This window comes from Chelonia mydas, chromosome 4, assembly GCF_015237465.2.
Source record: "Chelonia mydas isolate rCheMyd1 chromosome 4, rCheMyd1.pri.v2, whole genome shotgun sequence".
Taxonomy (NCBI): Eukaryota; Metazoa; Chordata; order Testudines; family Cheloniidae; genus Chelonia; species Chelonia mydas.
Genome location: NC_057852.1, coordinates 67,548,851 through 67,576,395, shown reverse-complemented (window position 1 = coordinate 67,576,395; position 27,545 = coordinate 67,548,851). Strand labels below are relative to the sequence as shown.

General features: G+C 40.2%; 1 protein-coding gene across 1 annotated transcript in view; it reads right to left on the bottom strand.

The window, feature by feature from the left end:
- CPE (carboxypeptidase E) overlaps positions 1 to 26,642 on the bottom strand; it is a 90,781-nt gene extending 64,139 nt beyond the window's left edge. The window contains exon 1 of the mRNA XM_037897496.2: positions 25,725 to 26,642. Coding sequence (XP_037753424.1) covers positions 25,725 to 26,025 — 301 coding nt within the window. The 5' untranslated portion in view covers positions 26,026 to 26,642. The remainder of the gene's footprint in view (positions 1 to 25,724) is intronic.
- Positions 26,643 to 27,545: the final 903 nt, after the last annotated feature.

Genomic DNA, 27,545 nt, shown 5'->3' with positions numbered 1-27,545 from the left:
TACAAATCAATAACACTTATTTTTAAAAGGGACAATTTCACAAAGCTCAAATCAATTATGAGCCAGATCAGCTGGGAGAAAGAATTTAATCAGAATAATGTGAACAATAATTTGGAATTGTTTAAGCACACTTTACTGGATGCCCAAAAAGTCACAAACAAGGAAGAAGGCTGCACTGGTTAAAAAAACAACCTGGTTTAGAGGGGAAGTGAAGGGTAGCTATAAAAAATAATATATAACAAATGGAAGAAATGGGAAGTTGATAATAATGAATATAAATCAGAAACTACTCATTTTAGAAAATTGTTAAGGGAAGCAAAGGGACACAAGGAGAGCTCTATGGCCTGCAGAGTTAAGGATAAGAAGAAGCTGGAATTTAAGTATATTAGGAACAAAAAGAAACCTGGCCAGTTACTAGATGGAAATGGTAGAATCATCAATAATGATGCAGAAAAGGCAGAAGAGTTCAATAAATATTTATGTTCTGTATTTGGGGAAAAACAGATGATGGAGTCTGATCATATAATTATGATAACACTCTTACCATTCCACTGTTATCTTAGGAGGATGTTAAACAGCAGCTACTAAAGTTAGACATTTTTAAATCAGCAGACCCAAATAACTTGCATCCGTGTATTTTAAAAGAACTGGCTGAGGAGCTTGCTGGACCACTAATTTTGATTTCCCATAAGTCTTGGAACACTGGGGAAGTTCCAGAAAACTGGAAGAAAGCTAACATTGTGCTAATATTTAAAAAGGGTAATCAGGATGATCTGGATAATTATATGCCTGTTAGTCTGACATCAATCATGGGCAAAATAATAGAGTGACTGATATAGGACTTGATTAATAAAGCATTAAAGGAAGATAATATGATTAATCACAATCAACATGTTCAAGGAAAATCAATCCCATCAAACTAACTGAACATCTTTTTTTGATAAGATTATCAATTTGGTTGATAAAGTTAATAGTGTTAATGTAACAGACTTGTGTAAGGGGTTTGACTTGGTGCCATTACATTTTGAATAAAAATATAGAATAATATAAAATTAATATGGCACACATTAAATGGTTTAAAAACTGGCTAACTGATATATCTCAAAATGTAAATGGAAACAGGGAATCATCACTGAGCAGGTGAGTGTCCAGTGGGGACCCACAGAGATCAGTTATTGTCCCTGCGCTATTTAATGTTTTTCTTAATGACCTAGAAGAAAGCATAAAATCACTACTGATCAAGTTTGCAGATGACACAAAGATTAAGGGAGTGATACATAATGAAGAGGACAGGTCACTGACACAGAGGATCACTTGCTAATCTGGGCACAAGGAAACAATGTGTGGTTTAATATGGCTAAATATAAATGTATACTTCTAGGAACAAAGAATGTAGGCCACACTTATAGGGTGGAGGACTCTATCCTTGGAAGCAGTGACTCTGGAAAAGATTTGGAGGTCATGGTGGCTAATCAGCTGAACCTGAGTTCCAGTGCAACGCTGTGGCCAAAAGGGCTACTCTGATCCGGGATGCATAAATAGGGGAACTTTGAATATGCACAGAGAGGTTATTTTACCTCTGTATTTGGCACTGGTGCAACTGCTACTGGAATACTGCATTCAGTTCTGGTGTCCACAATTCAAGAAGGATGTTGAAAAACTGGAGAGGGTTCAGAGAAGCACTATGAGAACGACTACAGGGTTAGAAAACATGCCTTATGGTGACAGACTCAATGAGCTCAATTTATTGATCTTAACAAAGAGAAGATTAAGGGGTGATCTGATTACAATCTATAGATACCTACAAGGGGAACAAAGATTTGATAATGGACTCTTCAATCTAGCAGAGAAAGGTATAACAATCTAATGGCTGGAAGCTGAAACTGGACAAATTCAGGCTAGAAATAAGGTGCAAATTTTTAATGGTGAAGGTAATTAACCACTGGAACAATTTACCAAGGGTTGTGGTTGATTCTTTATCACTGACAATGTTTAAATCAAGACTGAATGTTTTTCTGAAACATATGCTCTAGGAATTATTTTGGGGAAGTTCTATGGCCTGTGTTACACAGGAGGTCAGACCACACGATGGCCTTGGAATCTATGAAAGATAGAATAATAACCAGTCATTTCCAGAGCTGGAAAAAACTAAAACTAAAATGAAGAGCTTTTATTATCTGTTGTTTTTACTAAGCATCTTACAGTATTCACCCAACAGCTTAAGTAGAAAGAACATATCCCTACCCCAAAGAGCTAACAATGTCATTTTAGACATGACATGAGTAAAGGGAGTAACATAAAGGCAGGGAAGGGAAGAGGTGATGGAGGACAAGGGTTACAGCAATAAGATCAAAGATTCTTCAGTTAAGGTGGATGAAAGTGGTTTCCCTTCACCTGAGTTAAGTTTTTGTAAGAAATTCACAGTAAACGAAGTGCCATCTTTACCAACATGACAAGTAATTCTTCTGCTCTACTCCAAGTTGATTAGGCCTCAACTGGAGTATTGTGTCTACGTGCCACATTTCAGGAAGGATGTGGACAAACTGGAGAAAGTCCAGAGAAGAGCAAAAAAAATTATTAAAGGTCTAGAAAACATGACCTATGAAGAAAGATTGAAAAAACTGGGTTTGTTTAGTCTGGAGAAGACATAATAACAGTTTTCAAGTACATAAAAGGTTGTTACAAGGAGGAGGGAGAAAAATTGTTCTTCTTAACCTCTGAGGATAGGACAAGAAGCAATGGGCTTAAATTGCAGCAAGGTTGGACATTAGGAAAAACTTCCTAACTGTCAGGGTGATTACGCACAGGAATAAATTACCTAGGGAGGTTGTGGAATCTCCCATCATTGGAGATTTTTAAAAGCAGGTTAGACAAACACCCGTCAGGGATGGTCTAGATAATACTTAGTCCTGCCATAAGTGCAGGGGACTGGACTAGATGACCTCTTGAGGTCCCTTCCAGTCCTACAATTCTATGATTTCCTGTAGGAACCCAATACACTGAAAGCTAGCACACTGCTGTTTCCGAAAACTCACTGTTTCAGTGGGTGCATAGTAGATATGGCCTGGATACCTCATATGCTCACAGCTTTCAGTGTGATTAGGGAGGTTTCTATTAGGGTACTTACTAAAATAACAGATTCTGGAATGTTATAAACTGCTGTGATCATCTAAACAAAGGTTCTTGTTATTTCCATCTATTTCCAGTATGTACCTAAATGTACAGGTGTGGTTTTTCTTTGCTCAGAGATATGAATAGAGCCTTTAATAACAAGACTATTACTGACTATATCTCTTGGCTGCCTTTTCCAGCATTTTTCATGTACACTTCTTTCTAAAATGCTCACTCACAGCTGCTCTGAGTTTCCTCAGAATCCACTTGTGAGCCTCCTTAGAGAAAAGTTTCAGAGTAACAGCCGTGTTAGTCTGTATTCGCAAAAAGAAAAGGAGTACTTGTGGCACCTTAGAGACCAACCAATTTATTTGAGCATAAGCTTTCGTGAGCTACAGCTCACTTCATCAGATGCTCTAGCTCATGAAAGCTTATGCTCAAATAAATTGGTTAGTCTCTAAGGTGCCACAAGTACTCCTTTTCTTTCTTGGAGAAAAGGTGCATTCTGCACTAAACTACAATGTTAAAAATGTATTACTTATTAGCTCGCTTCTTTCTTGTTCTAAACTATAGTTATAGCTTCCTTCTAGATAGCAGCATTCTTGATAAAGAGCTTGGACTTTTCCTCCATTCCACACCATATACTGCAGCATGGAAGACTGGCTGAAACAGAAATCAGGGCCTGCTCTGATAAGTCTGTAGAATCTGCAGCAACGCTTATAACTTGTTCTTTTCGATCTCTTCTGCTTCTTCTCCATTATCCCAATTTCTCGGCACTTTGGAGATGCTTCTTTATGAAGAGAGGAGAAAGGGCAAAAGAGGAGTTATGAAAGAGCAATGGAGATGGGGGAAAAATGGGAGGAAGAAACAGAATAGAAACATTTCTAATTACTTTATAAAGTTAGTCCTTCCTTTCCATGAAGAAATGCATACAGAACAGTGGCTTCCAGTCTGCACAACACTTAATTTAAAAATGGAACCGGGAGTGCATAAAGGTCACACCCTAAATTTTTGATAACAGTAGTAGGTGAGGTCTATTCAAGTCAATGGTCATGTAGTTAACATGTTATATTTACACAGACCGGGGAGTACAGCTCTGTGCGGACACAAAATTATATCCACGGATGCGGATATCAGCGGATATCAATCGGTATCCCTGGAGGTGCAGGGCTCTACCAGGAACCACAGCAGCGAAAGGAGCAGCACGTCAGGGTGCTGCTCTCAGGAGCTAGCGCACCACGCTGGCAGCTCCTCCAGTGTGGTTGTACTGCTCCCAGCCCTGCCCACTGGGGCGGGCACCCAGCTCCCCAGCAGCTGTCCCTGGTCGTGCTTGTGGGTTCAAGCCACTCGCACGCTCCCAGACAGGAGTCCCTTCCGTGCAGCCGTCTGCGTCTCCTGTCTGGGGGCGTGCAAGCCACTTGAACACATGGGCGCGACCAGGCACAGCTGCTGGTGAGCCTGGTGCCCACTGCTGTTCCCGGCAGAGCTCTGCACCTCCACGGCGACCGATTTATATCTGTAGATATCTACATCCGCAGATATAAATTTGTATCCACACAGGGCTCTACTGGGGAGTAGAGGTGGGTGAATTTTTTACAGCAAACGGCATATTTGCTTTAAAAAAAAAAAAAGCATTCTGGGGGCACTGAAACTATTCAGGAATTTGGGACAAAATTCAGCTCATGGTTTTGGCCAAAAAAAAATTAAAAACAAAAATTTCAGAAATATCAAAGTGAGCCATTTCAACATTTGTTTCAAAACATCTTCAAAATGAAACGTTGAGTCAAATAAACATTTCATTTTGAAAATGGCATTTTCAATCAACATTCAAAACATTTTGTTTGACCTGAACACATTTGTTTTGGTTTTTGATTTCAGCAAGAAAACACAAAAAAATTCAGTTTCAGTTTGAAATGAACCGTTTCTTTTTCCAGTTTGGCCACTGAACCGAAAGATCATTTGCTCATTGCTACTGGAGAGTGCTTTCAGGCGATACTTCAGCTAGGGATAGGCAAACCCCTAATAGTTCAGATCTGGGTGCTTATCTATCTTTTTGTAGCCTTGCCTCATCATAACACACAACCATCCCTCCAGAATCCTTCCACATGCCCCTCACCCCAGCTCCCATGCAGGTCTTCCTGTAGAGGGAGAGCACAGTAATATATTACCCTCCCCACTTTCAGTTTTTTTGTCTTCTTCGTCAGGTGAAAATGGGGAAAATCTGGCCATTTAGGATCTTAAATAAGATTCTGCATCTAGAAATGCGCTATGGTTCAGGGAGAAATCTCTTCTATTCCCCCCTAAAAACTCATTCCTAATTTTCAACGTCTGCTGATGTTACACTGGGGAAATATAATTATTGTTAATACACTGCTTGGCTAGCAGAATAATATTCAAGGCTTTGTCTAGTATGTAGCACTAAAAACCTAATTTATGGTGCAAGGCCCCAGGATTTGTGAAATATCTCTAAGTTAATTTGAAGTACATTATGGTCTAAAATGAATAAGGGATTTTGAGAGGTGTTGTGTTCCATACTACATGAAAGTGATACAATGCATAAAACAGGAAAATAACAACACTTGAAGAAGCTCCCTTTACATACAAAAAGCCTGATTCTCAGTTACACTAGGACTCCTTTACACTGTTCTGGAAGCATAGACGGGACATTTAAATGGGGAAGAACAGGATCCCTTATAATAATTCTGGTCTGGGTAAAACTGGTTTAATGGCTCTACGCCAGACCCCTTTCTACTGCCCAGTATAGGAAGAGAGAAAGAAACATGGTTGGATTGCACTTACACCACCCCCATTAATTTAGTATTTAAGCACTTTAAAATCTTTAATGTATTTAAACTCACAGTGCTCCTGTGAGGTAGGGCAGTGCTATTATCCCTGTTTTACAGATGGGGAACTGCGGAACAGGGAGACTAAATACTTTGTCAAAGGGCACAAAGGAAGTTTGTGGCAGTTCTGGGAACTGAACCTGGACCTCTCAAGTACCAGACTAACAACCTAATTGCTGGACTATTCCCTGATTTTCAAGGCTACTCTACTCACTGGGACTACCCACTGGATACTGCTTAAAGATGAATTTTGCCCAGCACAAGGACTACAAATAATATGTCTCACATAAATACAATATAAACTCTTATGAGGCCTTAAATGGACCCTGGGCCCTATGCTGGCCCTTGGCACAAGAATGAATTTCTCTTTAGGTAGGTAAGGATTACTCCCATGGGCAAGGGTTTGTAGTTAAGCCCATAAAAATTCCATAATATGGACTGACACCAAACAGCAGAGTAATTCACTGGATAGGTAACATATATTTTTAAATATATACATACATATATGGTGCAATGGCTTCCTGTATGGTATATTAATTCAGTGGAAGATTTCTCTCGGTCATAAATTTTCATTATCACTATTCAAAAAGATTAGAAATGAAGCCACAAATATCTGATAAACTATTTTACTTCAACTCATGTCACAATTAATTTAAAGAGTTTGCTTGAAGCTCCAGGCAGACGGCCTGACTGCCCTGTTCCTTTTCATTTAGCCCAATTTATTTTGTTGTCAATTCACAATTTAGGTTCCTTATTTGCTGCCCATTTTTCCTTATGTTGAGCAGTCCCTTACTCTGTAAACAGTACCATCAACTTCAATGGGACTACTTGAGGAATAAGAGCCAACTCAATGAGAGTAAAGGTGGCAGAATTAAGCCCCTGGTTAAAAATTAAGAGCTCATTCCCAGAATCTAGGTATTAATATATCTGGGTTCAGGTTCTTGTGATCAGAAACAAACAACACTAATAGGTGCTGGAAGTAGGGGTGTTTAGGGTGCTGCCACATCCCCTGGCGTGAAGTGGTTTCCATTATATACAGGGTTTACAGTTTGGTTCAATGGCTCCCAGCACCCCCACAATAAAAATTGTTCCAGCACCCCTGACAATGCTACACATATATTTACAAGGAATATTGTAGCATTTGGCCAACAATCTGCACAATATGATTTCAATCTTGACAATCAGCAATCCAAGATTATTTGCTCTAGAACTAGTTAAGTATAAATTAAGTTCAGATAACAAAATCAGTTAAGTATAAATTAAGTTCAGATAACAAAATATAACCTTCTGCTGTTATACACTAGAAGGCAACAATTATAATTAATATAGTAGGAATAATGTTAGGACTGAGTTGTGAATACAATAGGGATCAAAGATGATCCTCTTTAAAGCCTTCTGAAGACAAAACAGAGCACCTGTTATTATGTAAATCATCAACAAGCTTAACTATAAGGCCTTGTATTTCAAGTGTACTTTATAATCAAAAATGATTTTGGCACTAAAGCCAAAACTTCAGCAAGAAGGCTTAACAGTAAGGATTTGTGAAGTAGCTCCAACACCCTTTTTAGTATGTAACTGCACTATTGCACACTAAGCCAAAGTGATTACCCCCTGTAAAATGAATTGAGATCAAAGTGCAAAGTAGCATTATGAAGTGTCATTGTTAATAAGTTTAGAATACGAAAATGGTTCTATCATACTATATAATGCCTCTCAGAGGTTCATAATCAAGACTGAAATTGGTTTCAATACATTACAGAGGATGAAATTCTGTGCTGATTACTCCCCTTGCAATCCTACTTTGACACCAAGGGTGTAAATCCACACAATGTTTGGGCCAAAGAGTACATTTCAAAACTGTAATGCTTAAGCTTTCTATGGGAGCTGGTTTTATTCTGAATTTGACACTGCTTGAGTCATTCATCTAGTCCTACAGTCTTGGGAATAATTAAACGCTATGATATAAATCACCAGGAAAAAAAAAATCAATGGAAATTCAAAAGCATCCTATGTAAATCAGTACTGTACTATAAATATGTTTTAGGTAAATTAGCTCTTCAGAGGATAGCAATTTCCATGCTAGAGCTTGTAGACAATGGTAAAGGCAAAAGAAGATTCATACTTATTAATAGATTAATGGTATTTGGGATTTTATATTATTTTTCTCCTCTTTTTAAAAATATTTTTAAATGTTTTTGAATTCTGTAGGTTCATTCCAAAATAAAATGTGCACTGATTCCTTCTTGAAAAATGGACCCCAAAGTAAGTTATTTATGGGTTGTTGTTTTTTTAAAGTTAAACTGATATGCTTTACTCTAACACAGAATAATAACACTTAGCACTTACTGAGGACTTTTCATGTACAGTTCTCAAGCTAGAAAGTATCTTCCAGTGTATATTGACAAGAATTCCTTTTGAAAAGGGAAATGTGGCTGCAAATGCACAGGCCCTAAAAAAACGTGCAGGAGTACATGTTTTGCAGTGAATATTTTAAATCGTGCATTGACTGAATATTAAACAAATCTCAGAAATTCTCTGTGCTGCTGCCTAGAACTGGCACCTCATTCTCTATCACTGTACGTGCTGTGACTTTTAAGGATATGTTTAAGGCACAAGTACTCTTTTTACTTTTCTTTACTCTTATAAACTGCATTTTAAACATAAATCAAATCACGTTGGCCAATTCTTTTTGCAACAGAACTGCACCTTTAAATACAACCAACACCAGATGGTCTCGGCATATAAAGCAGCAGGAGACAACATATTAATGCTACTCAAACAAGCAACTTGTGCTAGTAGCAGACCAATGAAATCAGTCTCAGACTGCTAATCCTCTCTGTCACCATGGCAACGTCTATTTCAGACAATTCTTCAATTTTCAAGTCAAATGAGCCTGCCTGCTCTAAAACTTCTCTAGCCAAGGGTCTGATGCAACCAGGTGCATTTTCATTTTGCATTGGCTAGAGCTACAGAATTTCATTTACTTTGATCGTCACATGAAGCACCAGGTGAAGTTTTGGTCTTTCCATCTGGTGGTTTGTTTAATTATAGGCATTTCTATGGCGCTCATCAAGGTAGCATTGAGTGTTCCACAAATATACAGGGCTAGACTGTGACTTGAACTACCTGATCATATAGCGGCTTAAGGCAGAAGAACCTCCCTTATATTCCTGTTCAGGCTATGGAGACTAGTGTTCAAGAGGAGGATGCTGTGTACCTGCTAATCCCCCTCAAATGGTTGGTGGACAGGGCGGGGAAAAGCTTGGCTCCTCTCTCTCATGTGCCAACCAATACAGCTGAGCCAGCACAAGGGTTGTCATCATTTGCTGCTAGTATAGGCCAGGAGTAAATTACTACTCCCACCCCACCGCAGCAAATGAGAAGGGAACTGTGGCTCTCAACAACGTCCCTACAGAGGGCTTACAGCCAAACCACAGCTGAAAGTTCAAACCTTCCTTTGTGATATAGAAAGAAGCATGTTCTCAAAAGGATACCCATGAGTCAGGCACCAGGTCCCATTTTTCGTCACTGGGATTTGTGTGCCTCTGGCCTGATTTTCAAAAGTGCTGATTATCTGCAGCTCCCGTTGACATGAAATGGAGTTTCAACTCATCCTACAGCTGTTTTCCTAGCACTAGCATTATGACCAAAAAATAGAATTGGCCAAAACCAATAAGTGCTTTCTGCTTTTCCTGTTGAAAAAGTTTTAAAATTCTTCATTACAAAAGATACATGTGCTGGGAAGATGCAGTTCATGCCTGTGAACCAGTGCAATGTATAACTCAGTGTGGGCTCCTATTCCTTTATGAAGGGGTCATTCAAGTTACATGATTTACATCTAGAAGCTTCCTGAAAGAAACTTTCAACAATTCATACTTGTTACTTATCAGTCATTAACATGAGGTGAAAGTTATTACCGTTTAAAATCTTCTGCCCTCTTTTCTATTTTTTCAACATTAATTTTATTGTAGAGTAAAAATATTCAATTATTTTTGTTTTACATCTTTTTTGTGGGGATGTGGTGATTAGAGAACTGATCTGAAGAAGGGTCAGTTACAGTCACAAATTAGTATTACAGGATCACATTTAGATACAGAAAAATCTATAAGCACATAAAAGTTCATACTCCTGCAAAGACATATCTGCCAAAGAAAAAGTATCAGATATTGAACCGTAACCTCATTAAATCTTAGCCAAAGGGCCCAAGTCTCACCAGATCAAACAACTTCTTTCTATCTGACTTTAATGCAGATCTGCACCTACAGCATATGATGAGTACTTTAAACCATATGCACATTCTGCAGTAAGAGCAAGGTCTTTATATAGTTGCAAATTAGGCATCTTATATTCCATGACAATGAATGTTTCCACATAAAAGCTGCCTCTTGGTTTATCTCAGCCTACATCTCAGGATTTAGTTTATGAGTAAACAAACAGGCCAGATTAAATGTCTTGGGCCAGATTAAATAAGATTGCTAAAATTGACTATGGTTTATACGGTTATAAAAGCCTCCCTGGCTTTGGGAAAAAATTAAACAGCACTGTTGTTGAATTAATTTTAAAAGAAAGTGTACTGTCCTAGAACTGCATTCCAAAGGGTTTATGATTTACAGATCTGTTCTGACCATTTACTGTTATCTACATTTACCTCTAATGTATGGCCACATGTTGGATCAAATACTGCAGTGCTTCCTCAAACAAACATCCTGTCATTTGCCAATGACAAGATTTGGCTAGCCCTACACGGGTACACAAAAAGAAAGGAAGGACAGAGGAAGCCTTCTCTCTGTGGGCAGGGACTAAACACAGTAGCAACAAGGAGTTGAGTCAGTCTAGCACCTTTGCCAATATTAGGCATCTCAAAGAGATGAGACAAGGCCCCGTCCTCAATCCCCTACACCAGCCATAGGATGGCAAAGCTCCCACTCCACGATGCACTCCTCCAGTAACCCGAGAGGCATTCTGGGTAAATCAGCTCATATGTTTGGGATTATTGATCCAGTCGAGACCCTGAACCCCCACCCACACATCCACAGTATGTCAGTACTTACTTAACATATAGATTTGTCATAAGAGCTAACAATGATTTATGTTGTTTTCACTGAAAAAAATACCTACAAACCCAGCTACCATTCTATTTTCTGGGCTCAGTACCATGCAGGTCTCAATCCCTTCAAGTCCCCATTGTCTTCTCATAGATGCCCTCACTCAACCCAGGATACTCTGAAGTAGGTTCCCAGAGACTGAGAATGAAATCCTACTCCCACTGAACTTAATGGGAATTTTACCATCGACTTCAATGGGGCAACGATTTCCTCCCAGGAACTTGTTTCAAAATGAATATATCCTCTTCACCAATGCCCATTACTTCTACTCACCATATTGATTAACTGGATTGGCAGCCTTAAGTTACACACTTTTCTTTTCACTTCTTTTTCTTGATTCACATACATTTGGTAGCTACAATCCCCTTTCTCAGTGTACTCCAGCTTCCCCACTGTATATCTTTAGAAATACCTTTGTTAGCACTCTATGGTGCCGTGCATGTCAGAAAGAAAAGGAGTACTTGTGGCACCTTAGAGACTAACAAATTTATTTGAGCATAAGCTTTTATGAGCTACAGCTCACTTCATCGGAGCTGTAGCTCACGAAAGCTTATGCTCAAATAAATTTGTTAGTCTCTAAGGTGCCACAAGTACTCCTTTTCTTTTTGCGAATACAGACTAACACGGCTGCTACTCTGAAACCATGCATGTCAGAATTTTCTTTAAAGAGATCCTGCTAACAAAAAGGTCATTGGATCCAAGATTAAGAATTTACCATATAGAGAACGCAGTGAGAAAGTACCATACACGGTTTATTAGTAGTATACAGCCCAAAGCAAGCACATAAAGCAATATTGTTTATTTCTTTACCTCACCACAAATGCATTGCATGGCTATATGTGTAGTGCCAAATTTCCAGACTGGGTTGCCTGGCCTAACTTGTCCTCCATTTTTGCAGACACAAACTTGTACCCCACTTGTTCATGCCAGCAAATATGAAGGCCAGTCTGTCGGGCATTGGCCTCATGTCTCATCACATGCCTTAACTAAAGTATTGAGAAACTGGTCAAGAAATTATGGAATACAGAACTGCTCCTGGATAAAAGGATTTAAATTTTTATAGCAGTAAATTTCTCACATAAGCAGAATTAACACAATAGCAAGATCATATTCTGTGAAACACAACTGTATTCTGCTGCTTTTCATCAAGTGCTTCATGATGCCTTAGAAAATCATCACACTTTATAAAACTCATGCTACTAATGATCTGGAATTCACATTGGTCTAACTACCGTACAACACCAGGTTTGTTCTAACCTTCCAAGTCAATGACACAAAAAGGCCTGCCTTTTGTTTTTTTGTTAGAAATCCCTAATGAATTCTGCAGATATGCAGAGGTAGTGATAACTGCATCACCCATGAGAAACCAAGTCAATGTAATCAACTCTTTCAAAAACCATCTGACTATCAATAGCTGATTCTGAACAGAGAACTCACAGTTCTCCATAGTATGCTAGGCCCTACACCTGATTTTTATGAATTCTCTAGCAAAATCCCCACTGAAGTCAATGGTGCAAAATAATGCCCTTTCTGGAGAGCTGGGCACTGATTCTTGGCTACAGTCTGTCCCCCCTTTATGCTGCTCCAGCAAAGTAAAGGGGCTGTAAAATGGTTGGATTCAACCCCTAAGAAATACGCCGGCCTAGGGGCTTCCCAAGTAGCATACAGAGCTGCCAATATGGCTCTATGATCCCTTTTTCATTATGATCTGAATAAAAATTGAGATAATTAAATAGCTTGACCAGAAGTATAACTTGGGAGTAAAAATACTAGGCCCTGATCCTGCAAAAACTTATGTGCAGGCCTAATCTTACACACAGTGAGTAGACCCACTGACTTCAATGGAACTACTCCTAATGCATACAGTTAACCGCGTGTGTAAGTCTGTACAGGATCAGAGTCCTAAATTGCTCACTTTGGTTGAAACTCTGCACATGAATATGCCTTTCACGGCCCCTAGATTTTAGTGGGAGTTCTGCAAATCCATCCCAGCACATAGTTTGGCTCTTGAAATTATCACGTACTCTACATACACTTGTTTTTAATTGAACTTTAAAAGTGCTCTTAAACTACAAACAATAAAACTTTTGGATGAATTCACAAATGTTTAAAAACAAAGTAAAATAATGCTTAGCAATGTCTAGCTCTCTCGCTTTGCTTGATGGGCCACTGTGGGGACAGCATTATTGAAACTACCCCCACATATACACTTTTTGTTCTGATAAAACAGTTTTCCCTTTTTGTTTGAAGGAAAATGCCTCTAAATTTACAAAATTTTCTAAATATGTAATGTTTTTTCCCCAAAAGCAATTAAGTTGGCATTTCTTACAAAATTAAACTACATTCAGTACAAAAGTTGAAAAAAATCCCTTAAAAAAAGAAAAGAAAAGAAAAGAAAAGAAAAAGAACACAACTCACTCACTGAAATAATTTGTATAGTAGTAGTGCTGAGAGCCATTGACCCAAACTGTAAACCCTGTATATGATGGAAATCACTTTAAGTCAGGGGGTGCAGCAGCACCCCTAGCATCCCTAGTTCCAGCACCTATGCTCACTCAACACATAGAATCATAGAACTGGAAGGGACCTCGAAAGGTCATCTAGTCCAGTCCCCTGTACTCAAGGCTGGACTAAGTATTATTTAGACCATCTCTGACAGGTGTCTGTCCAACCTGCTCTTAAAAATCCCCAATGATGGAGATTCCAGAACCTCCCTAGGCAATTTATTCCTGTGCTTAACCACCCTGACAGTTAGGAAGTTTATCCTAATGTCCAACCTTGCTGCAATTTAAGCCCTTGCTGCAATTTAAGCCAATTTTTTCTTGTCCTATCCTCAGAGGTTAAGAAGAACAATTTTTCTCCCTCCTCCTTGTAACAACCTTTTATGTACTTGAAAACTGTTATCATGTCCTCTCAGTCTTCTATTCTCCAGACTAAACAAACCCAAGTTTTTCAGTCTTCCCTCATAGGTCATGTTTTCTAGACCTTTAATCATTTTGTTGATCTTCTCTGGACTTTCTCCAATTTGTCCACATCTTTCCTGAAATGTGGTACCCAGAACTGGACACAATACTCCAGTTGAGGCCTAATCTGCGCAGAGTAGAGCGGAAGAATTACTTCTCATGTTTTGCTTACAATACTCCTGCTAATACATTCCAGAATTAGGTTTGCTTTTTTTGCAACAGCATGACACCGTTGACTCATATTTAGCTTGTGATCCACTCTGACCCCCAGTGTGCAACTGATTGTTCCTTCCTAAGTGGAGTGCTTTGTATTTGTCCTTATTGACTTTTATCCTATTTACTTCAGACCATTTCTCCAGTTTGTCCAGATCATTTTGAACTTTAATCCTATCCTCCAAAGCATTTGCAACCCCTCCCACCCCCCAGCTTGGTATCATCCTCAAACTTTATAAGTGTAACTCTCTATGCCATTATCTAAATCACTGATTAAGATATTGAACAGAACTGGACACAGAACCGATCCCTGCGGGACCCCACTCATTATGCCCTTCCAGCATGACTGTGAACCACTGATAACCTCTCTGGGAATGATTTTCTAACCAATTATGCACCCACCTTATAGTAGCTCCATCTAGGTTCTATTTCCCTAGTTTGTTTATGAGAAGGTCATGTGAGACAGTATCAAAAAGCTTACTAAAGTCAAGATATACCACATCTACTGCTTCCCCCCATCCACAAGGCTTGTTACCCTGTCAAAGAAAGCTATCAGGTTGGTTTGACACGATTTGTTCTTGACAAATCCTTGCTGACTGTTATTTATCACCTTATTATCTTCCAGGTGTTTGCAAACTGATTGCTTAATTATTTGCTCCATTATCTTTCCGGGTACAGAAGTTAAGATGACTGGTCTATAATTCCCCAGGTTGTCCTTATTTCCCTTTTTATAGGTGGGCACTGTATTTGCCCTTTTCCAGTCTTCTTGAATGTCTCCCGTCTTCCATGACTTTTCAACGATAATTGCTAATGGCTCAGATATCTCCTTAGTCAGTTCCTTTAGTATTCTAGGATGCACAAGGTGATTTGAAGACATCTAACTTGTCTAAGTAATTTTTGACTTGTTCTTTCCCTATTTTAGACTCTGATCCTACCTCATTTTCACTGGCATTCACTATGTTAAACGTCCAATCGCTACCAACTTTCTTGGTGAAAATCAAAACAAAGAAGTCATTAAGCACCTCTGCCATTTCCACATTTTCTGTTATTGTCTTTCCCTCCTCATTGAGTAATGGGCCTGCTCTGTCCTTGGTCTTCCTCTTGCTTCTAATGTATTTGTAGAATGTTTTCTTGTTTCCTTTTATGTCCCTAACTAGTTTGATCTCGTTTTGTGCCTTGGCTTTTCTAATTTTGTCCCTAGATACTTGTTTTATTTGTTTAAATTCATCCTTTATAATTTGACCAAGTTTCCACTTTTTGTAGGACTCTTTTTTGAGTTTTAGATCATTGACGATCTCCTGGTTAAGCAAGGGTGGTCTCTTGCCATACTTCCTATCTTTCCTATGCAGTGGGATAGTTTGCTCTTGTGCCCTTAATAAAGTCTGTTTGAAAAACTGCCAACTGACTTCAATTGTTTTTCCCCTTAGACTTGCTTCCTATTGGATTTTGCCTACCAACTCCCTGAGTTTGCTAACATGGTGGCAGTCATCTTACTGCATGTACAATAATAAATTATCTCGCCACTAGGTTCAATAGGAGAAATAGAGCACTCTGGATATTTTGTTTTAAAGCAAGTTAGAATCTGTCCTGATTATTTCCCCCAAAGGTAGAATGGTCTTTCCTTTAAGCATATCTGGGTTAGTCATAGAGTTTAATGCCAGAAGGTATCACCAGATCATCTAGTATGACCTCCTCTATATCACAGGCCACAGCCCCACCCAGCCAGCCCAACACCAAGCCAACAACCAGAATTAGACGAAAGCCCTCAGCAGCCAAACTACTGGCAGAGAATAGGAGAGGTGGTGAGGCACGCCAATGCCCAAGGACCCTGCAATGGCAAGGAATTAATTAAATGAGACATGTCCAGATGATCCTACTAAATTACCCTTACCCACAAGCTGCAGAGGAAGATGAAAACTCCCAACGTCCCCAATAATTTGATCTGGGGGATACTTCCTTCCCAATGTCACATAGGGGGACCAGTTTTCTTCATTGGCAGATGATGTTTAGGAGTTTTTAAAGAAGACAAACTATATGCCCCAACAAATCTAGTGTTCCTTCAGCTCCATTCCCCTGCCCCTTTCCACCTACCATACACTTAAAGCTTTCCTTAGCTACTTCTCGCCTTTCACCAACTAACCCTGGGGGTCTGCAGACTCTGTCTAAGATTTCCAAAGGGATCTACACCTCCATCTGAAATTTTTTAGGGGTCCACAAACAAAAAAAGGTTGAAAACCACTGATCTAGAGATTTCAGGCAGGAAACATGGATGAAGGATTGTGCTGAGCTACACAGGAAAAGGGGACTGAGGCTGGAGGCACACAAAGTCTTTGGGTAAGGGCTGCATATTGCTATCTGACTATGGAGAAAATAAAAACAAAGATATATATGGAAAAAAATAATTCAGTACAGAGTACAGCTTACCTAAAAGGAGCATTCAGAATGCCCTGTTTCCTCCTATTGGAAGAGAATTTCTTTCTTCCCGTCCTAATTTGTCACGAGGCAGAAAGACTTGGGCCTCCATGGAATAGTAAGGCTGCTGCCATGTGTCACCCATTCCTGCAGCCCAGCTGAGATCCTATGCATCTAGCTGAGAGAACGGAATGGCCAAGAATTGCTGCAAGCAACTAGGATGGTGCCTACTAAGCAAGCAACACGGCAGCCATATTTCTCTCATCTCACCACTCCTCCTGCTGAATCTGAGCATGGGAAAAGCAGCCAGCTCCAGGAAGGGAAGGAGGCAGCAGGAGCAAGCTGAAGAGTTGGCAGAAGGTAAAAGTTCACATTGGCCCCATCCATTCTCCAGCATCCACCTATCTGCCCCAGCTATGACTACAGCTGCCAAATTTTGTGCTGCTTCATGACTTACTCACATCACTGTTTGGTGCAGGGAGTGCTGATCATAAACAGAAGTTTATTGTTATATGCAAATTATCTCGTTAAATAATTTGTACTAAATGTTTCACGTGAGGCTGCTCAAAATTTGACTCCAACGGAACAGGAATAACTATACCTCAACAAGTGTTACTAAAACATTATGGGGCAGATTGTGACTGTGTGGAAATATCCATGTAAGAGCTTGGAAACTCTGCATTTCCCTTTTTTGGCGTGAACTCCACACTTTTCTGTTGCAGGGAGGTTGTTCTTTCAAGGAAGAAACCAGGAGCCTGACTCACAAACCCTGCAGATCCCATGAGATCCATGTACATTATGGAATCCGCTAAGGACATATTGCCATCCCACATCAGTTCTGGGATCCATAACCATGCTGCTGGGAACTCTCCTTGCCAATACTTGCCCCGGGACTCCCCAGTTTACCCAGTTGCGCCAGAACAGAGGCGATTTCACAGGAAGGTTAATACAGCTGCTCGTTGTTCCCCTGAGGCCACAGACTAGCCCTCCTCATTTTCAACTCTCTCACAATGAACAAATTCTCTGGACCTGCAGAGTGCTCTGCAGGGGTGGGTGGGAAAGAGGAGAGGACTTCCACAGAGATAGTAACCTTTTCCTTTCCACACACACACAAAGGAGATCCGGGTGCAGATCCTTGGGTATGATCTGTGCCTGTATTATTGTGGGATTTTATTTCTATAAAGACAAATCTCCAGTTTAATTGGGAGCTACAGATACTTAGCACCTCCCAGAATTTGGTTGACTTTTTCCCCCCAGACAATTCTGGTGCTTTCTTTTAAATGAGAATGGATATTTCTGGCAGTGGTACCATTTTCAGAGCATGTGTGTGTCTGTTTGACAACAAAAATGTTTGCCTTGGAATTATTTTCAGTGAAAGTAGGGAAGAATGGAGGGTGGGGGGAGAAATAGTGTCCCAGTTAAGAAGAGGGAAGATCAGCACTAAGAAACAGGAAGGTGGAAAGAGTCATTGTGGGGGATTAGCTGAAGGCTGGCACATGTGTAAAGAGAACTGCAAATGATTAGCTACTATAGAAGGGCAAACTGAACAACAAATTACAGAGAAAATATGGAGTAATTTGGTGACTCTGTAGCACCTCTTATGCTCCAGATACGTCATAAGTATTTTCCTTGTGTTCCTGTCTTTACTGTATTTCTAATCTCCCCAGCTTTATTCAGTGCACTGGGAGAAATATAACCTCAGTTTCCACCATCGGTACTCTTGCATACAGGAGACTGGCCCCATGTTCTCCATGACCTCTCTGCAGCAAGATAATGCTAAACACTATCACTTTAAAAGTGTTGTCTACTTAAACATTAAAGATATAATAAAATGAGTCTTTCTCTAATGTCCAGTGTTAAAAACAAGTCACTTGCCACATTCAATTTGCATTAATGCTTCACCAAAACAGGAGATAATAATAGATCTTATCAAATAACACATGGGATTTCTACTTCTAGATGGAGAGAGACTCACAGAGACAGAAACAGAAAGGAACAAAATATTATACAATGAAGTGCAATTAACTATAATCAATAAAGCTATAAATAATAATATCTGATGTTCTGATGACTTCATGGTAACCAAGAAAATGAGGCTTAAGTGGTTTGTATTGTCAACATTATTCTGAGATGACGTATTCATTATTGCCTAATTCAAAATTTTCCTGTAAGATGTTTTATACACTTCTGATCAGTTCAGTCAAGATTTTAAGAAGTATTTTAATTAAATTCACAGGTTGCATCCTAGTCCCTGCTAGAGCTGAGTGAATCATGGTAATTTCGGGAAAAAAAATAATTCCAGATTGGACTGAAAACAAAAATTGTCCAAATGTTTAGTGTATCAAAAACATTTAAAAAATCATTTTGAGTTCAGTTAAATGAATTATTTTGTTCAATTTGGACCATTTTAAAATATTTTTCTATTTTAAAAAAATAAAACATTAAAGGAAATTTTGAAACAAAATTCACTTCAAACCAAAAAACTGAAAATTTTCATTTTGAAAATGTTGAAATGGAACATTTTGATTTTGTTTTTAAATGGGGAAGCTGGGACCTTTAAATGAACAATTTGGTGGAATCTTAATGAATTTGCAAAACATTTTGGTCTTGCTGAACCGGACATAAATATTGCCCAGGTCTAGCCCCTGCCCTGGTCCATATACGCCACTCCGGCAGCAGATAGAAGCTTTAAACAGGTCCGAATGGGCCAAGGGAGAATTTCCTCAATATAGGAACAGCATAAAGCCAATTTATGTGCCCTTTCAAAAGCCCCAAAGTAGGAGATAGTGGACCAAGGGATTCCTGGCTGCAGCATAGCCCATAGGCAGCCAGGGGAAAGGCTCCCATAAATTAAAATAGGCTGCTTTAATTTATGCTGGATGCATTTTAGCCCCCACCGCAGCACATATGTCACAAAGGTGGCAAAAAGCCACCTTTTCCCCTCCCCTTCCCCCGCCCGCTCCTCCTGTGCTACATTTCTTAGGAGACACAGCACAGCATATTACTCATACAGTGTGCTAAAGATATTCTGTCCTCCCCCATATTTGCTTTTTTTTGTATGATAAAACTTATCACCATTTTTTCTAAAATTTGTATAGAGTCTTTCAAACGTACAAACTGATTTAAAAGCATTATGAAATGGACCATTATGAGGCAGTAAAATGCTAATGTTACAGGCAATTTTGCCAAGTAATCTATCACTCACTATCAACTTTACAACCTTTGGGAGAAAAGGTTGTCTTTTCTGCTGATGTCACAGTTGTGAAATAGACTCTCCGATGACATCTTAAGCATCAGGTATGAGCTTTTTTGCTGGCTGGCAGTAGCTTGATTTGCTCGGTTTGTTAACATATATTGTAAGCCTGATTTTTAGTCCAGCTTTAAAGAGGCTTCTCCTTTTTTTGTACCTAAAATTTTGCAGGTGCAAATAACTATAGTGCCCACATTTAGGTTTTGTTATTTAGGGTCAAGACTGCCAAAAAAATGGATGCCAAAAGTTAGACTCCTAATCCACATTTAAGCACCCATATGGGATCTGCTGGTTGCTAAGCACTTCTGAAAAGATCAGGCCACTTATTTAGACACAGAGACACCTTTGCCCCAGCCTACCCATTTCCTCACGTGCACTAAGCACAGCAATAAGGTAAAGAACTAGTTCCTGTTCCTGCACTTTCTTGTTCCTTCCTCAGGCAAAATTCATGGTGAAATCACTAAAAGCTTTGCCTCAGTGAGGACTAGGATCAGAAGATTAATGGTTGAGAAACCAATTCAAATAGCTTTTGATTACTTATTAACTTAAATTTTAGTCACAAAATGCTGTTGTAATATTTTATTAGTTAACTGTATATGTTATGGTTATAGGGCCCAGAAACCTATTCTCTTGGATGATATGGACCTGATCCTACTCTCATTGAAATCAATGGCAAAATTCCCATGGACTTTAATGGTGTAAAATCAGCCCCTCTATATCACTGCTATTACCAGATAAAATCTTTTGCATAGGGTTTGGCTATCCCCAGTCACAAAGATTCCATCTGCATCTACTGTGTTTGTCCCCATGGAAATCATATTTCCAGAGGCTAAGCCCATCAGTTTTCTTTTTAAACTGAAGGGAAACCCCGTAAAATCCTTAGAACAATAGGCAAATTTATCCTGCAACTGAATTACAGCAAAATACTGTTGGATTTTTTGTTTGTTTGTTAGTTTAATTAATAAACAGAATGTTTTTTTCATACACAAGATGGAGAGAATACATATAATCATTAAAGAAAAAGCAATGTCATACTTTTTCCTTTCATCTTACCTCCTTTAGCCTCTCAACCAAGGCCCTCTATATAATAAATTATGGAGGTACCCTTCACACATATATAGCACCTTTCATCTGAAGAATCATAGAGTATGAGGGTTGGAAGGGACTTCAGGAGGTCATCTAGTCCAACCCCCTGCTCAAAGCAAGACCAATCCCCAATTTTTGCCCCAGATCCCTAAATGGCCCCCTCAAGGATTGAACTCACAACCCTGAGTTTAGCAGGCCAATGCTCAAACCACTGAGCTATCCCTCCCCCCCAACACCTCAAAGCATTTTACAAACGAGGCAAGAAACATTGCATGAAACCCTAGCCCTGTTGAAGTCAATGGGATTTTTGTCATTGACTTCAATGGGGCCTGGTTTTCACCCATTATCCCCCATCACAGTAATAATCAGTTATTTATTGTCAGCTTCTATCTTCCCTGATAGTCTCAGGCATACTATATCACCAACCATTGCCCCAGAATTTCTCACAACTCACTGCCTACTGTCCTATCTTCACTTTTACCTTTTTTAGCAAGAGCTTGGAGAAAGTTGTCTTTTCTCACCTAATCAATTCTCCCAAAACAATGTCCTTGATCATTTCTAGACTGGGTTCAGCTTCCACCACCTTAACAGCAATAAAACTGCCCTTCTAGATCAATGGGTTGCTTTCAGCTGACTCTAGTTCCTTCTCCATCTCCTTGAGCATACTGCTGGTTTTGGTGCTACCAGTATTGACACCCCTCTCTCTCTGAAACTGTTTGCTGGAGTTCCAGGAATTTTCATCTCCTGGTTTTACTTCTACTTATTCAGCCATGCCTTTTCTGACAGTGGCAATGGGCTCTACTCTCCTGTTTGAGTTCTGTAGTACTCAAAAAGGAACTGCCACCATCAAAAGTACATTTAATTCCTTTTTAATCAGAATCCAATCTCATGGTCATGAATCACAAGAGAGTCAGAGAAAAACATTTCACCCTAAATTGCTTAAATTGTATAGTATTCAGGATGGCACAAAATGCAACACATTCTGATAGTGTTTAATTCACAATTGAAAACTTTTGGCAAAGTAAAAGCTTGCATTCTCCTACCTTTAACATTTAGCAGATCTATGGGAACAGCTCAAAAAAAGTCATACTTGTTTTCTGAGTGCGTAATCTGTGTTTTTTAAAGGATTGCCAAGATACTTCATACACTTATGCAAGAAACCAGACTTGTTCCTGAAGAGCCATTCTTGTTTCCAATGTGCATATTATGGGTTTTAAAAAAACCTCTTAATTTATATTTATCCCAGCAAATATGAGGTCTTAAAGAATCATTCCAGTTGCTTGGGTAATTTAATACATGCTTACATAAATGTCCTTTCCATTTTTCACATGTGTTTTCTTATATTGCACCTAAATTAAATTGTTTCCTTTCATGAATAATTCCTTAAAACCACAGGTTGGTGCACATGCTTATGCACATTGTGACTGTGTGCATATATTGATGCGTGTGTTTATGTGACATCTGCCTGGTGATGTGTGTTTATATATAAAAAATTTGACAAAGATTATGGTTTACCAGGTGTCCGTTTTTCAACCAGAACATCCCATCAAAAAGGGACCCGCTCCAGCCCCGTGTAAATGAGCGAGTGAGTGAGGGTGGAGAGGAGCAAGGCGACAGAGGGAGGGGGGATGGAGTGAGCAGGGTGGGGCCTTGGAGAAGGGGCGGGGCAAGAGTGTTCGGTTTTGTGCCATTAGAAAGTTGGCAACCAACCTTTTGGTTCAGCTTCACACAATAAATCAAAGGGTGTCCTGATTGGTGCTTCTTTATTCCTTCACGATCATTAAAACCAACACAAATAGATTCTGTCCAGCTTTTACTTATAAAAAAATGCTACTCAAGGGTATAATCAGAGTTTCTTTAAGAAATGTGAACTTTCTGAAGTATGCACCCAGACAGAAATTGTTTGTATTGCTGCAGCAGCTGACCGGATAATTCAAAGGGTAGCCTAGCATTCTTATCAGGTCTCTACAGTTATCAGCTCTCTGCAGATCACTGCCCTATTGACCACTATGTTTTAAAAAAAACCCAATGACTCAGGGTATTTTTATTGTAAGGACAGGCTGGATCACAACTCCATAGCGTGCCACAAAATTCTGTAAATCGTAATTTAATGATAGATTAAAATAAATCATATAGGGCCTGATCCTGCAAACCTTAATTACATCAATAATCCTTACTCATGTGGCTAGTCTTCACCCTCTAAAGCATTCAGTGGGGACTCCTGATGTAAGAAAGGATTACTCACATAGGTAAGGGTTGCAGAATCATACTCACATTTTCTGGCAGGGTTGATACAGGGCTCCACTTCTTTTGCTATAGCTATCACAAAGGCCTACATAGGAAACTAAAAAGGGACATTGTGTACTAATCTGAAGAAAGTTTCTAGCATTTTTATTATTACTGAACACATTTCTAAAATGCCCATTAATAGTATTTAGACAGTCAGGGTCTGATCCAAAGCCCACTGAAGTCATTAGTCGTTTATCCAATTATTTCAATGGGCTTTGGATCGAGCCCTTAGTTACTGTATATATCCAGATACAAAATATTATTCTCTAGACATACTAAGAAAATCCTGCAACATGTCGAGTGCTTCCTGAGTGCAACTGAAGGTAAAGGGAGCTCAGCACCTCTCAAGAGGTGCCTTAGCACTTTTCAGGATCAGACCTTAAAGCTTTTATCCAACAATAAACTCTCACAGTTTAAATCCTGGTTAATCTGTAGGGAAAAAAATACACATTTTCAGCATTGGCTGCTACAACTTGCTTGGATATGTCGTATTACACAAGGTCTGGTTTGAATCAGAGGTTCTCAAACAATATGTTCAGTGTGAACATTTTAATTACAATAGCGGGATCCTCCTGTGAGGTGTTGAACATCTTCAGTGTTCATTGCAGTCATTTTCAGGATCAATCCCAAAGAAAGACCTATCCATGGTCCATTAAAACATTTTGGTTAAAGGACGAAGTAAGGAACTGACATTGAGCCTGATCCTGATTCCACTGACGTCAGTAGCAAAGCCTCTAGTGAGTTCAAAGGGGGCAGGATCAGAGCTTCCATGCGAATTATATTCTCCCACCCCACAATATGTAAAATTGTCTTTTTCTTCCTATTTTAAGTAGATTGAATGAATGCTGGATAAATACGTAATAATAAAAAGCAATAACTCTCAGAAAGCCATAGTAGCATCTGCACATCATTCAAATGAGTACATTAAATAATAATAATCAATGATACTTATCACTTATTTTAAAAATCATGCTTGCTGTCAAGATGGCCCCAAAACCAAAGATAAAATACTTTAACTCATTTCCAATTTTGGTATTTATATTCCATTCCAAAACTATACTAGTGTTATACTGTATTTTCCCCTTATTTTGCCTTTTTATTATGTCAGATATCCTACCACCTCTCATTTTTAACATTGTTATCAATAGTCAAGGTGCTGTCAAAAGCAATGCAACTCCCAAAGAATGCCAGGCAGGGGTATAATTACCTGAGGTCAAAAAGATAATTAAAAATAAAGCTCAAATCATGTGAGGCCTGAACCTGATGGGTGCTCAGCACTCACAACTCCCATTGAAATCAGTGCTAATGTGTGTGGGCCTGCCCCCAAACCTATTGAAGTCAATGGAAAGACTCATATTGACTGCAAAGGGCTATATAGCAGACCTCAGCTGCTTAGCACCTTTTAGGATTAGCCCTTTAAAAACACAGTATTTGGAAATAAATTTTTATACAAATGAGTAAACTTGCAATGATTAGAAATTCATTGTGTATATGTATAAAACCAATATACTATAAACGTCAGTTGTAATCACCTGCTTTAACTATCTCAAAAGGTAAGTACAAATAATCACAAGGTGTTCATTGCTCTCCACAAAATATAAGTGGTGCAACTGCTAATCATTAGCTGTAACAATCTGTGCTTCTACCATTCCCACAGAAAAACACGGCATTTTACACACTCAAAGGTGACCCAGATTTCTAAACAGACATGTTAGATTTTAAATTGTAATTTTGTTTAGGTCAGGAAATAAAGAAGGTAATTTCCTTCCAGTATGCTTGCACATGGTATTCCCTCATACATCAGAATTAAAGGGAGATCTTTCAGCCCCTATCAGGGTCATTGTTTTCTAGGGTTTCTAATATTACTTTTAGTGGATGTTAATGATATGGCATTCATTTTAATGATAAAATTAAAAACATGACCAACTAAAAGACTGGTAGAAGCTTTCATATATCCTATCCCTACTAGCAAAGCAAAGATTTTAATAATAACGTTAGTACTGGGCTTTGAAAATTGAAAGCACTGTAAGTGTCATTCTATTCTGTCTATAGCACTACAAGTGCTCTTATGCCTAATCTATGATCCCTATACCCTATAAGAAATAATTGTTCAATGATTGGTGTAGCCTGGACATACTAATTACTATTTCCACCGTCCTAATATTACACGATTGCTCTTGCCCTACATGTACTAATATCACTGCATTGCTACTGCCTACAAACTGCTAATATGTGTATTCTTCCTCTCTCCTTATCAGGGCTAGGCATGATGCCTGTCTCCCCATGGCAGTGCTAAGCCTGCCGTTATCCCCGCTGCCCTGTAAGCGATATTGACATGATCCCCGCGGCCCCGGCAGCGTCTGTCCCTCCTCCCAGCTTCCCGGGGCTAAGGCGGGCTCAGGCAGAGGGGATCTCAGGGCGGAGAGGGCTGCGCGGGGTGGGTGGCAGTTACCAGGCTCGTGTCTCCCGGGGTTATCCGAAATCTCGATGACCAGCAGCTCCCTGCCCTCGAAGCTTCGCCCCACGGTGTAGATCCTGCTGATGGAGGGGCACTGCAGCCACACGGCCACCAGCGCCTCCCGCAGCTCCGGGTAGCGGTGGTACTCGAAGGAGATGCCGTCCTCCTGGCTCAGCCGCCGCCGCCGGCTGGCCCCGGCCGCCGCCTCCTGCTCCGCCGCCGCGGCGCACAGCAGCCAGCAGGCACTGAGCGCCCCGCACAGCGCCAGCAGCCCCGAGCCCCTTGCCGCTGCCATCCCTCAGCCGTCTCCTGTGCCTGCTCCTCTGCAGCCAGCAGCTGCCTCGCCGCTTTGTTCCCCTCGGTCTCCCCCCGCCTCCCTCCGCCTCTTCCCCAGCGGCGCTGCTCACACCTTCCCAGCCAGCTAAAAGCGCCGCAGGCTGCACTGCTCTCCGCGGCGCGACGGGGAGATGCAGGAGACAGCCCTGCGAGGAGGCCGGGGCCGGAGACGCCGCAGACCCTGCGGGGGTGGGTTCACCGGATCACTCCGCTTCGTCTGCTGCAGAGCCGCGGTCGGGAAGGATGGAGCGAATTTATGCAGGGACACCACGGGGGCCGCCAAGCTGGGGCTGGTGTTGCTTCTGTACAATACAACTGTGTATTACATGGGAGACGGGCACTTAGAGCTGCATTTAGGCTAAAAGGGGGGACAGCGAGACCTCTAACAAGACTGATGTGTTCTTATTATGGGGGCATCTAGGGCCAGACTTAGGGGCAGGTGACCCAGGCGACCGGCTCCGGGTGCTGTTTTTGTTGTAAGCCACAAAAGGGAAAATAGCAGGTTTGAAGTAACACGTTTCAGGTATTCCCTCTGTGGATTCATTTTTCACTGACCTCCTAGAATGTTCTGGACCTTTGTAGAATCTCCTGCAACCTTCCAGACTTTCTGAGAACAACATTTTCCTCAGACCTCCTAAAATGATGATGGAGTGCTGCAAAGGATAGACGTCCTGCTTTCAGCATCAGATATCAAGTAAAAGATCCTCATGGACAATCTGACCATGAAGCCCCTACGTGACACTCGCTGGAAGAGCTGCGTTGACAGTGTAAGGCCAGTGAGGTACCAAGTGACAGAGGTTTACAACTCCCTGATGGAACTGGCGCAGTCGAATAAAGCCAGAATCGGACCCAAAGCACAAAGCCTGGCACACCAGATAACTGACCTCAAATTTCTGGTCTCAGTTGTGGTTTGGAACGATATCTTCTTCCAAGTAATCGTTGTAAGCAAGGTATTGCAAACTCAGTCGATGGACATCACAACCGCTACTATTTTGATGAGAAGCTGCCTTGATTTTGTTGTGGCCTACAGTGACAATGGATTTGAAGAGGCCATCACTGCTGCCAAAGAAATGGTAGAAAACTTAGGAGTTGAGCCTGTCTTCAAGGAAACTCATATTCATCCGCAGAAGAGACAGTTTGGTTACAGGGGGCAGAGATGAGATGATGGGAAGCTCTGAAGAAAAATTCAAGGAGTAAGTTTTTTGCTCACTCATTGACACTCCTCAAGTGTCCATCGAACAAAGGTTCAGACAAATGAAGCACCATGAAAAAACCTGGGGGCTTTTTTGTATGCCAGCAGACAGGAAAACACTCTTAAACAATTTTACAGGCCTTCACTGGATGCTGACACCTGGGGAATAGTTCGGACGTCAATGATAAAGATATCAAATTGGACAACATCCGTCACATTTTGCCAAATGGGAAGCACTCTCCACTCCAAGTTCTCCAGTTCATTCATGATGCAGTACTGAAGGACAC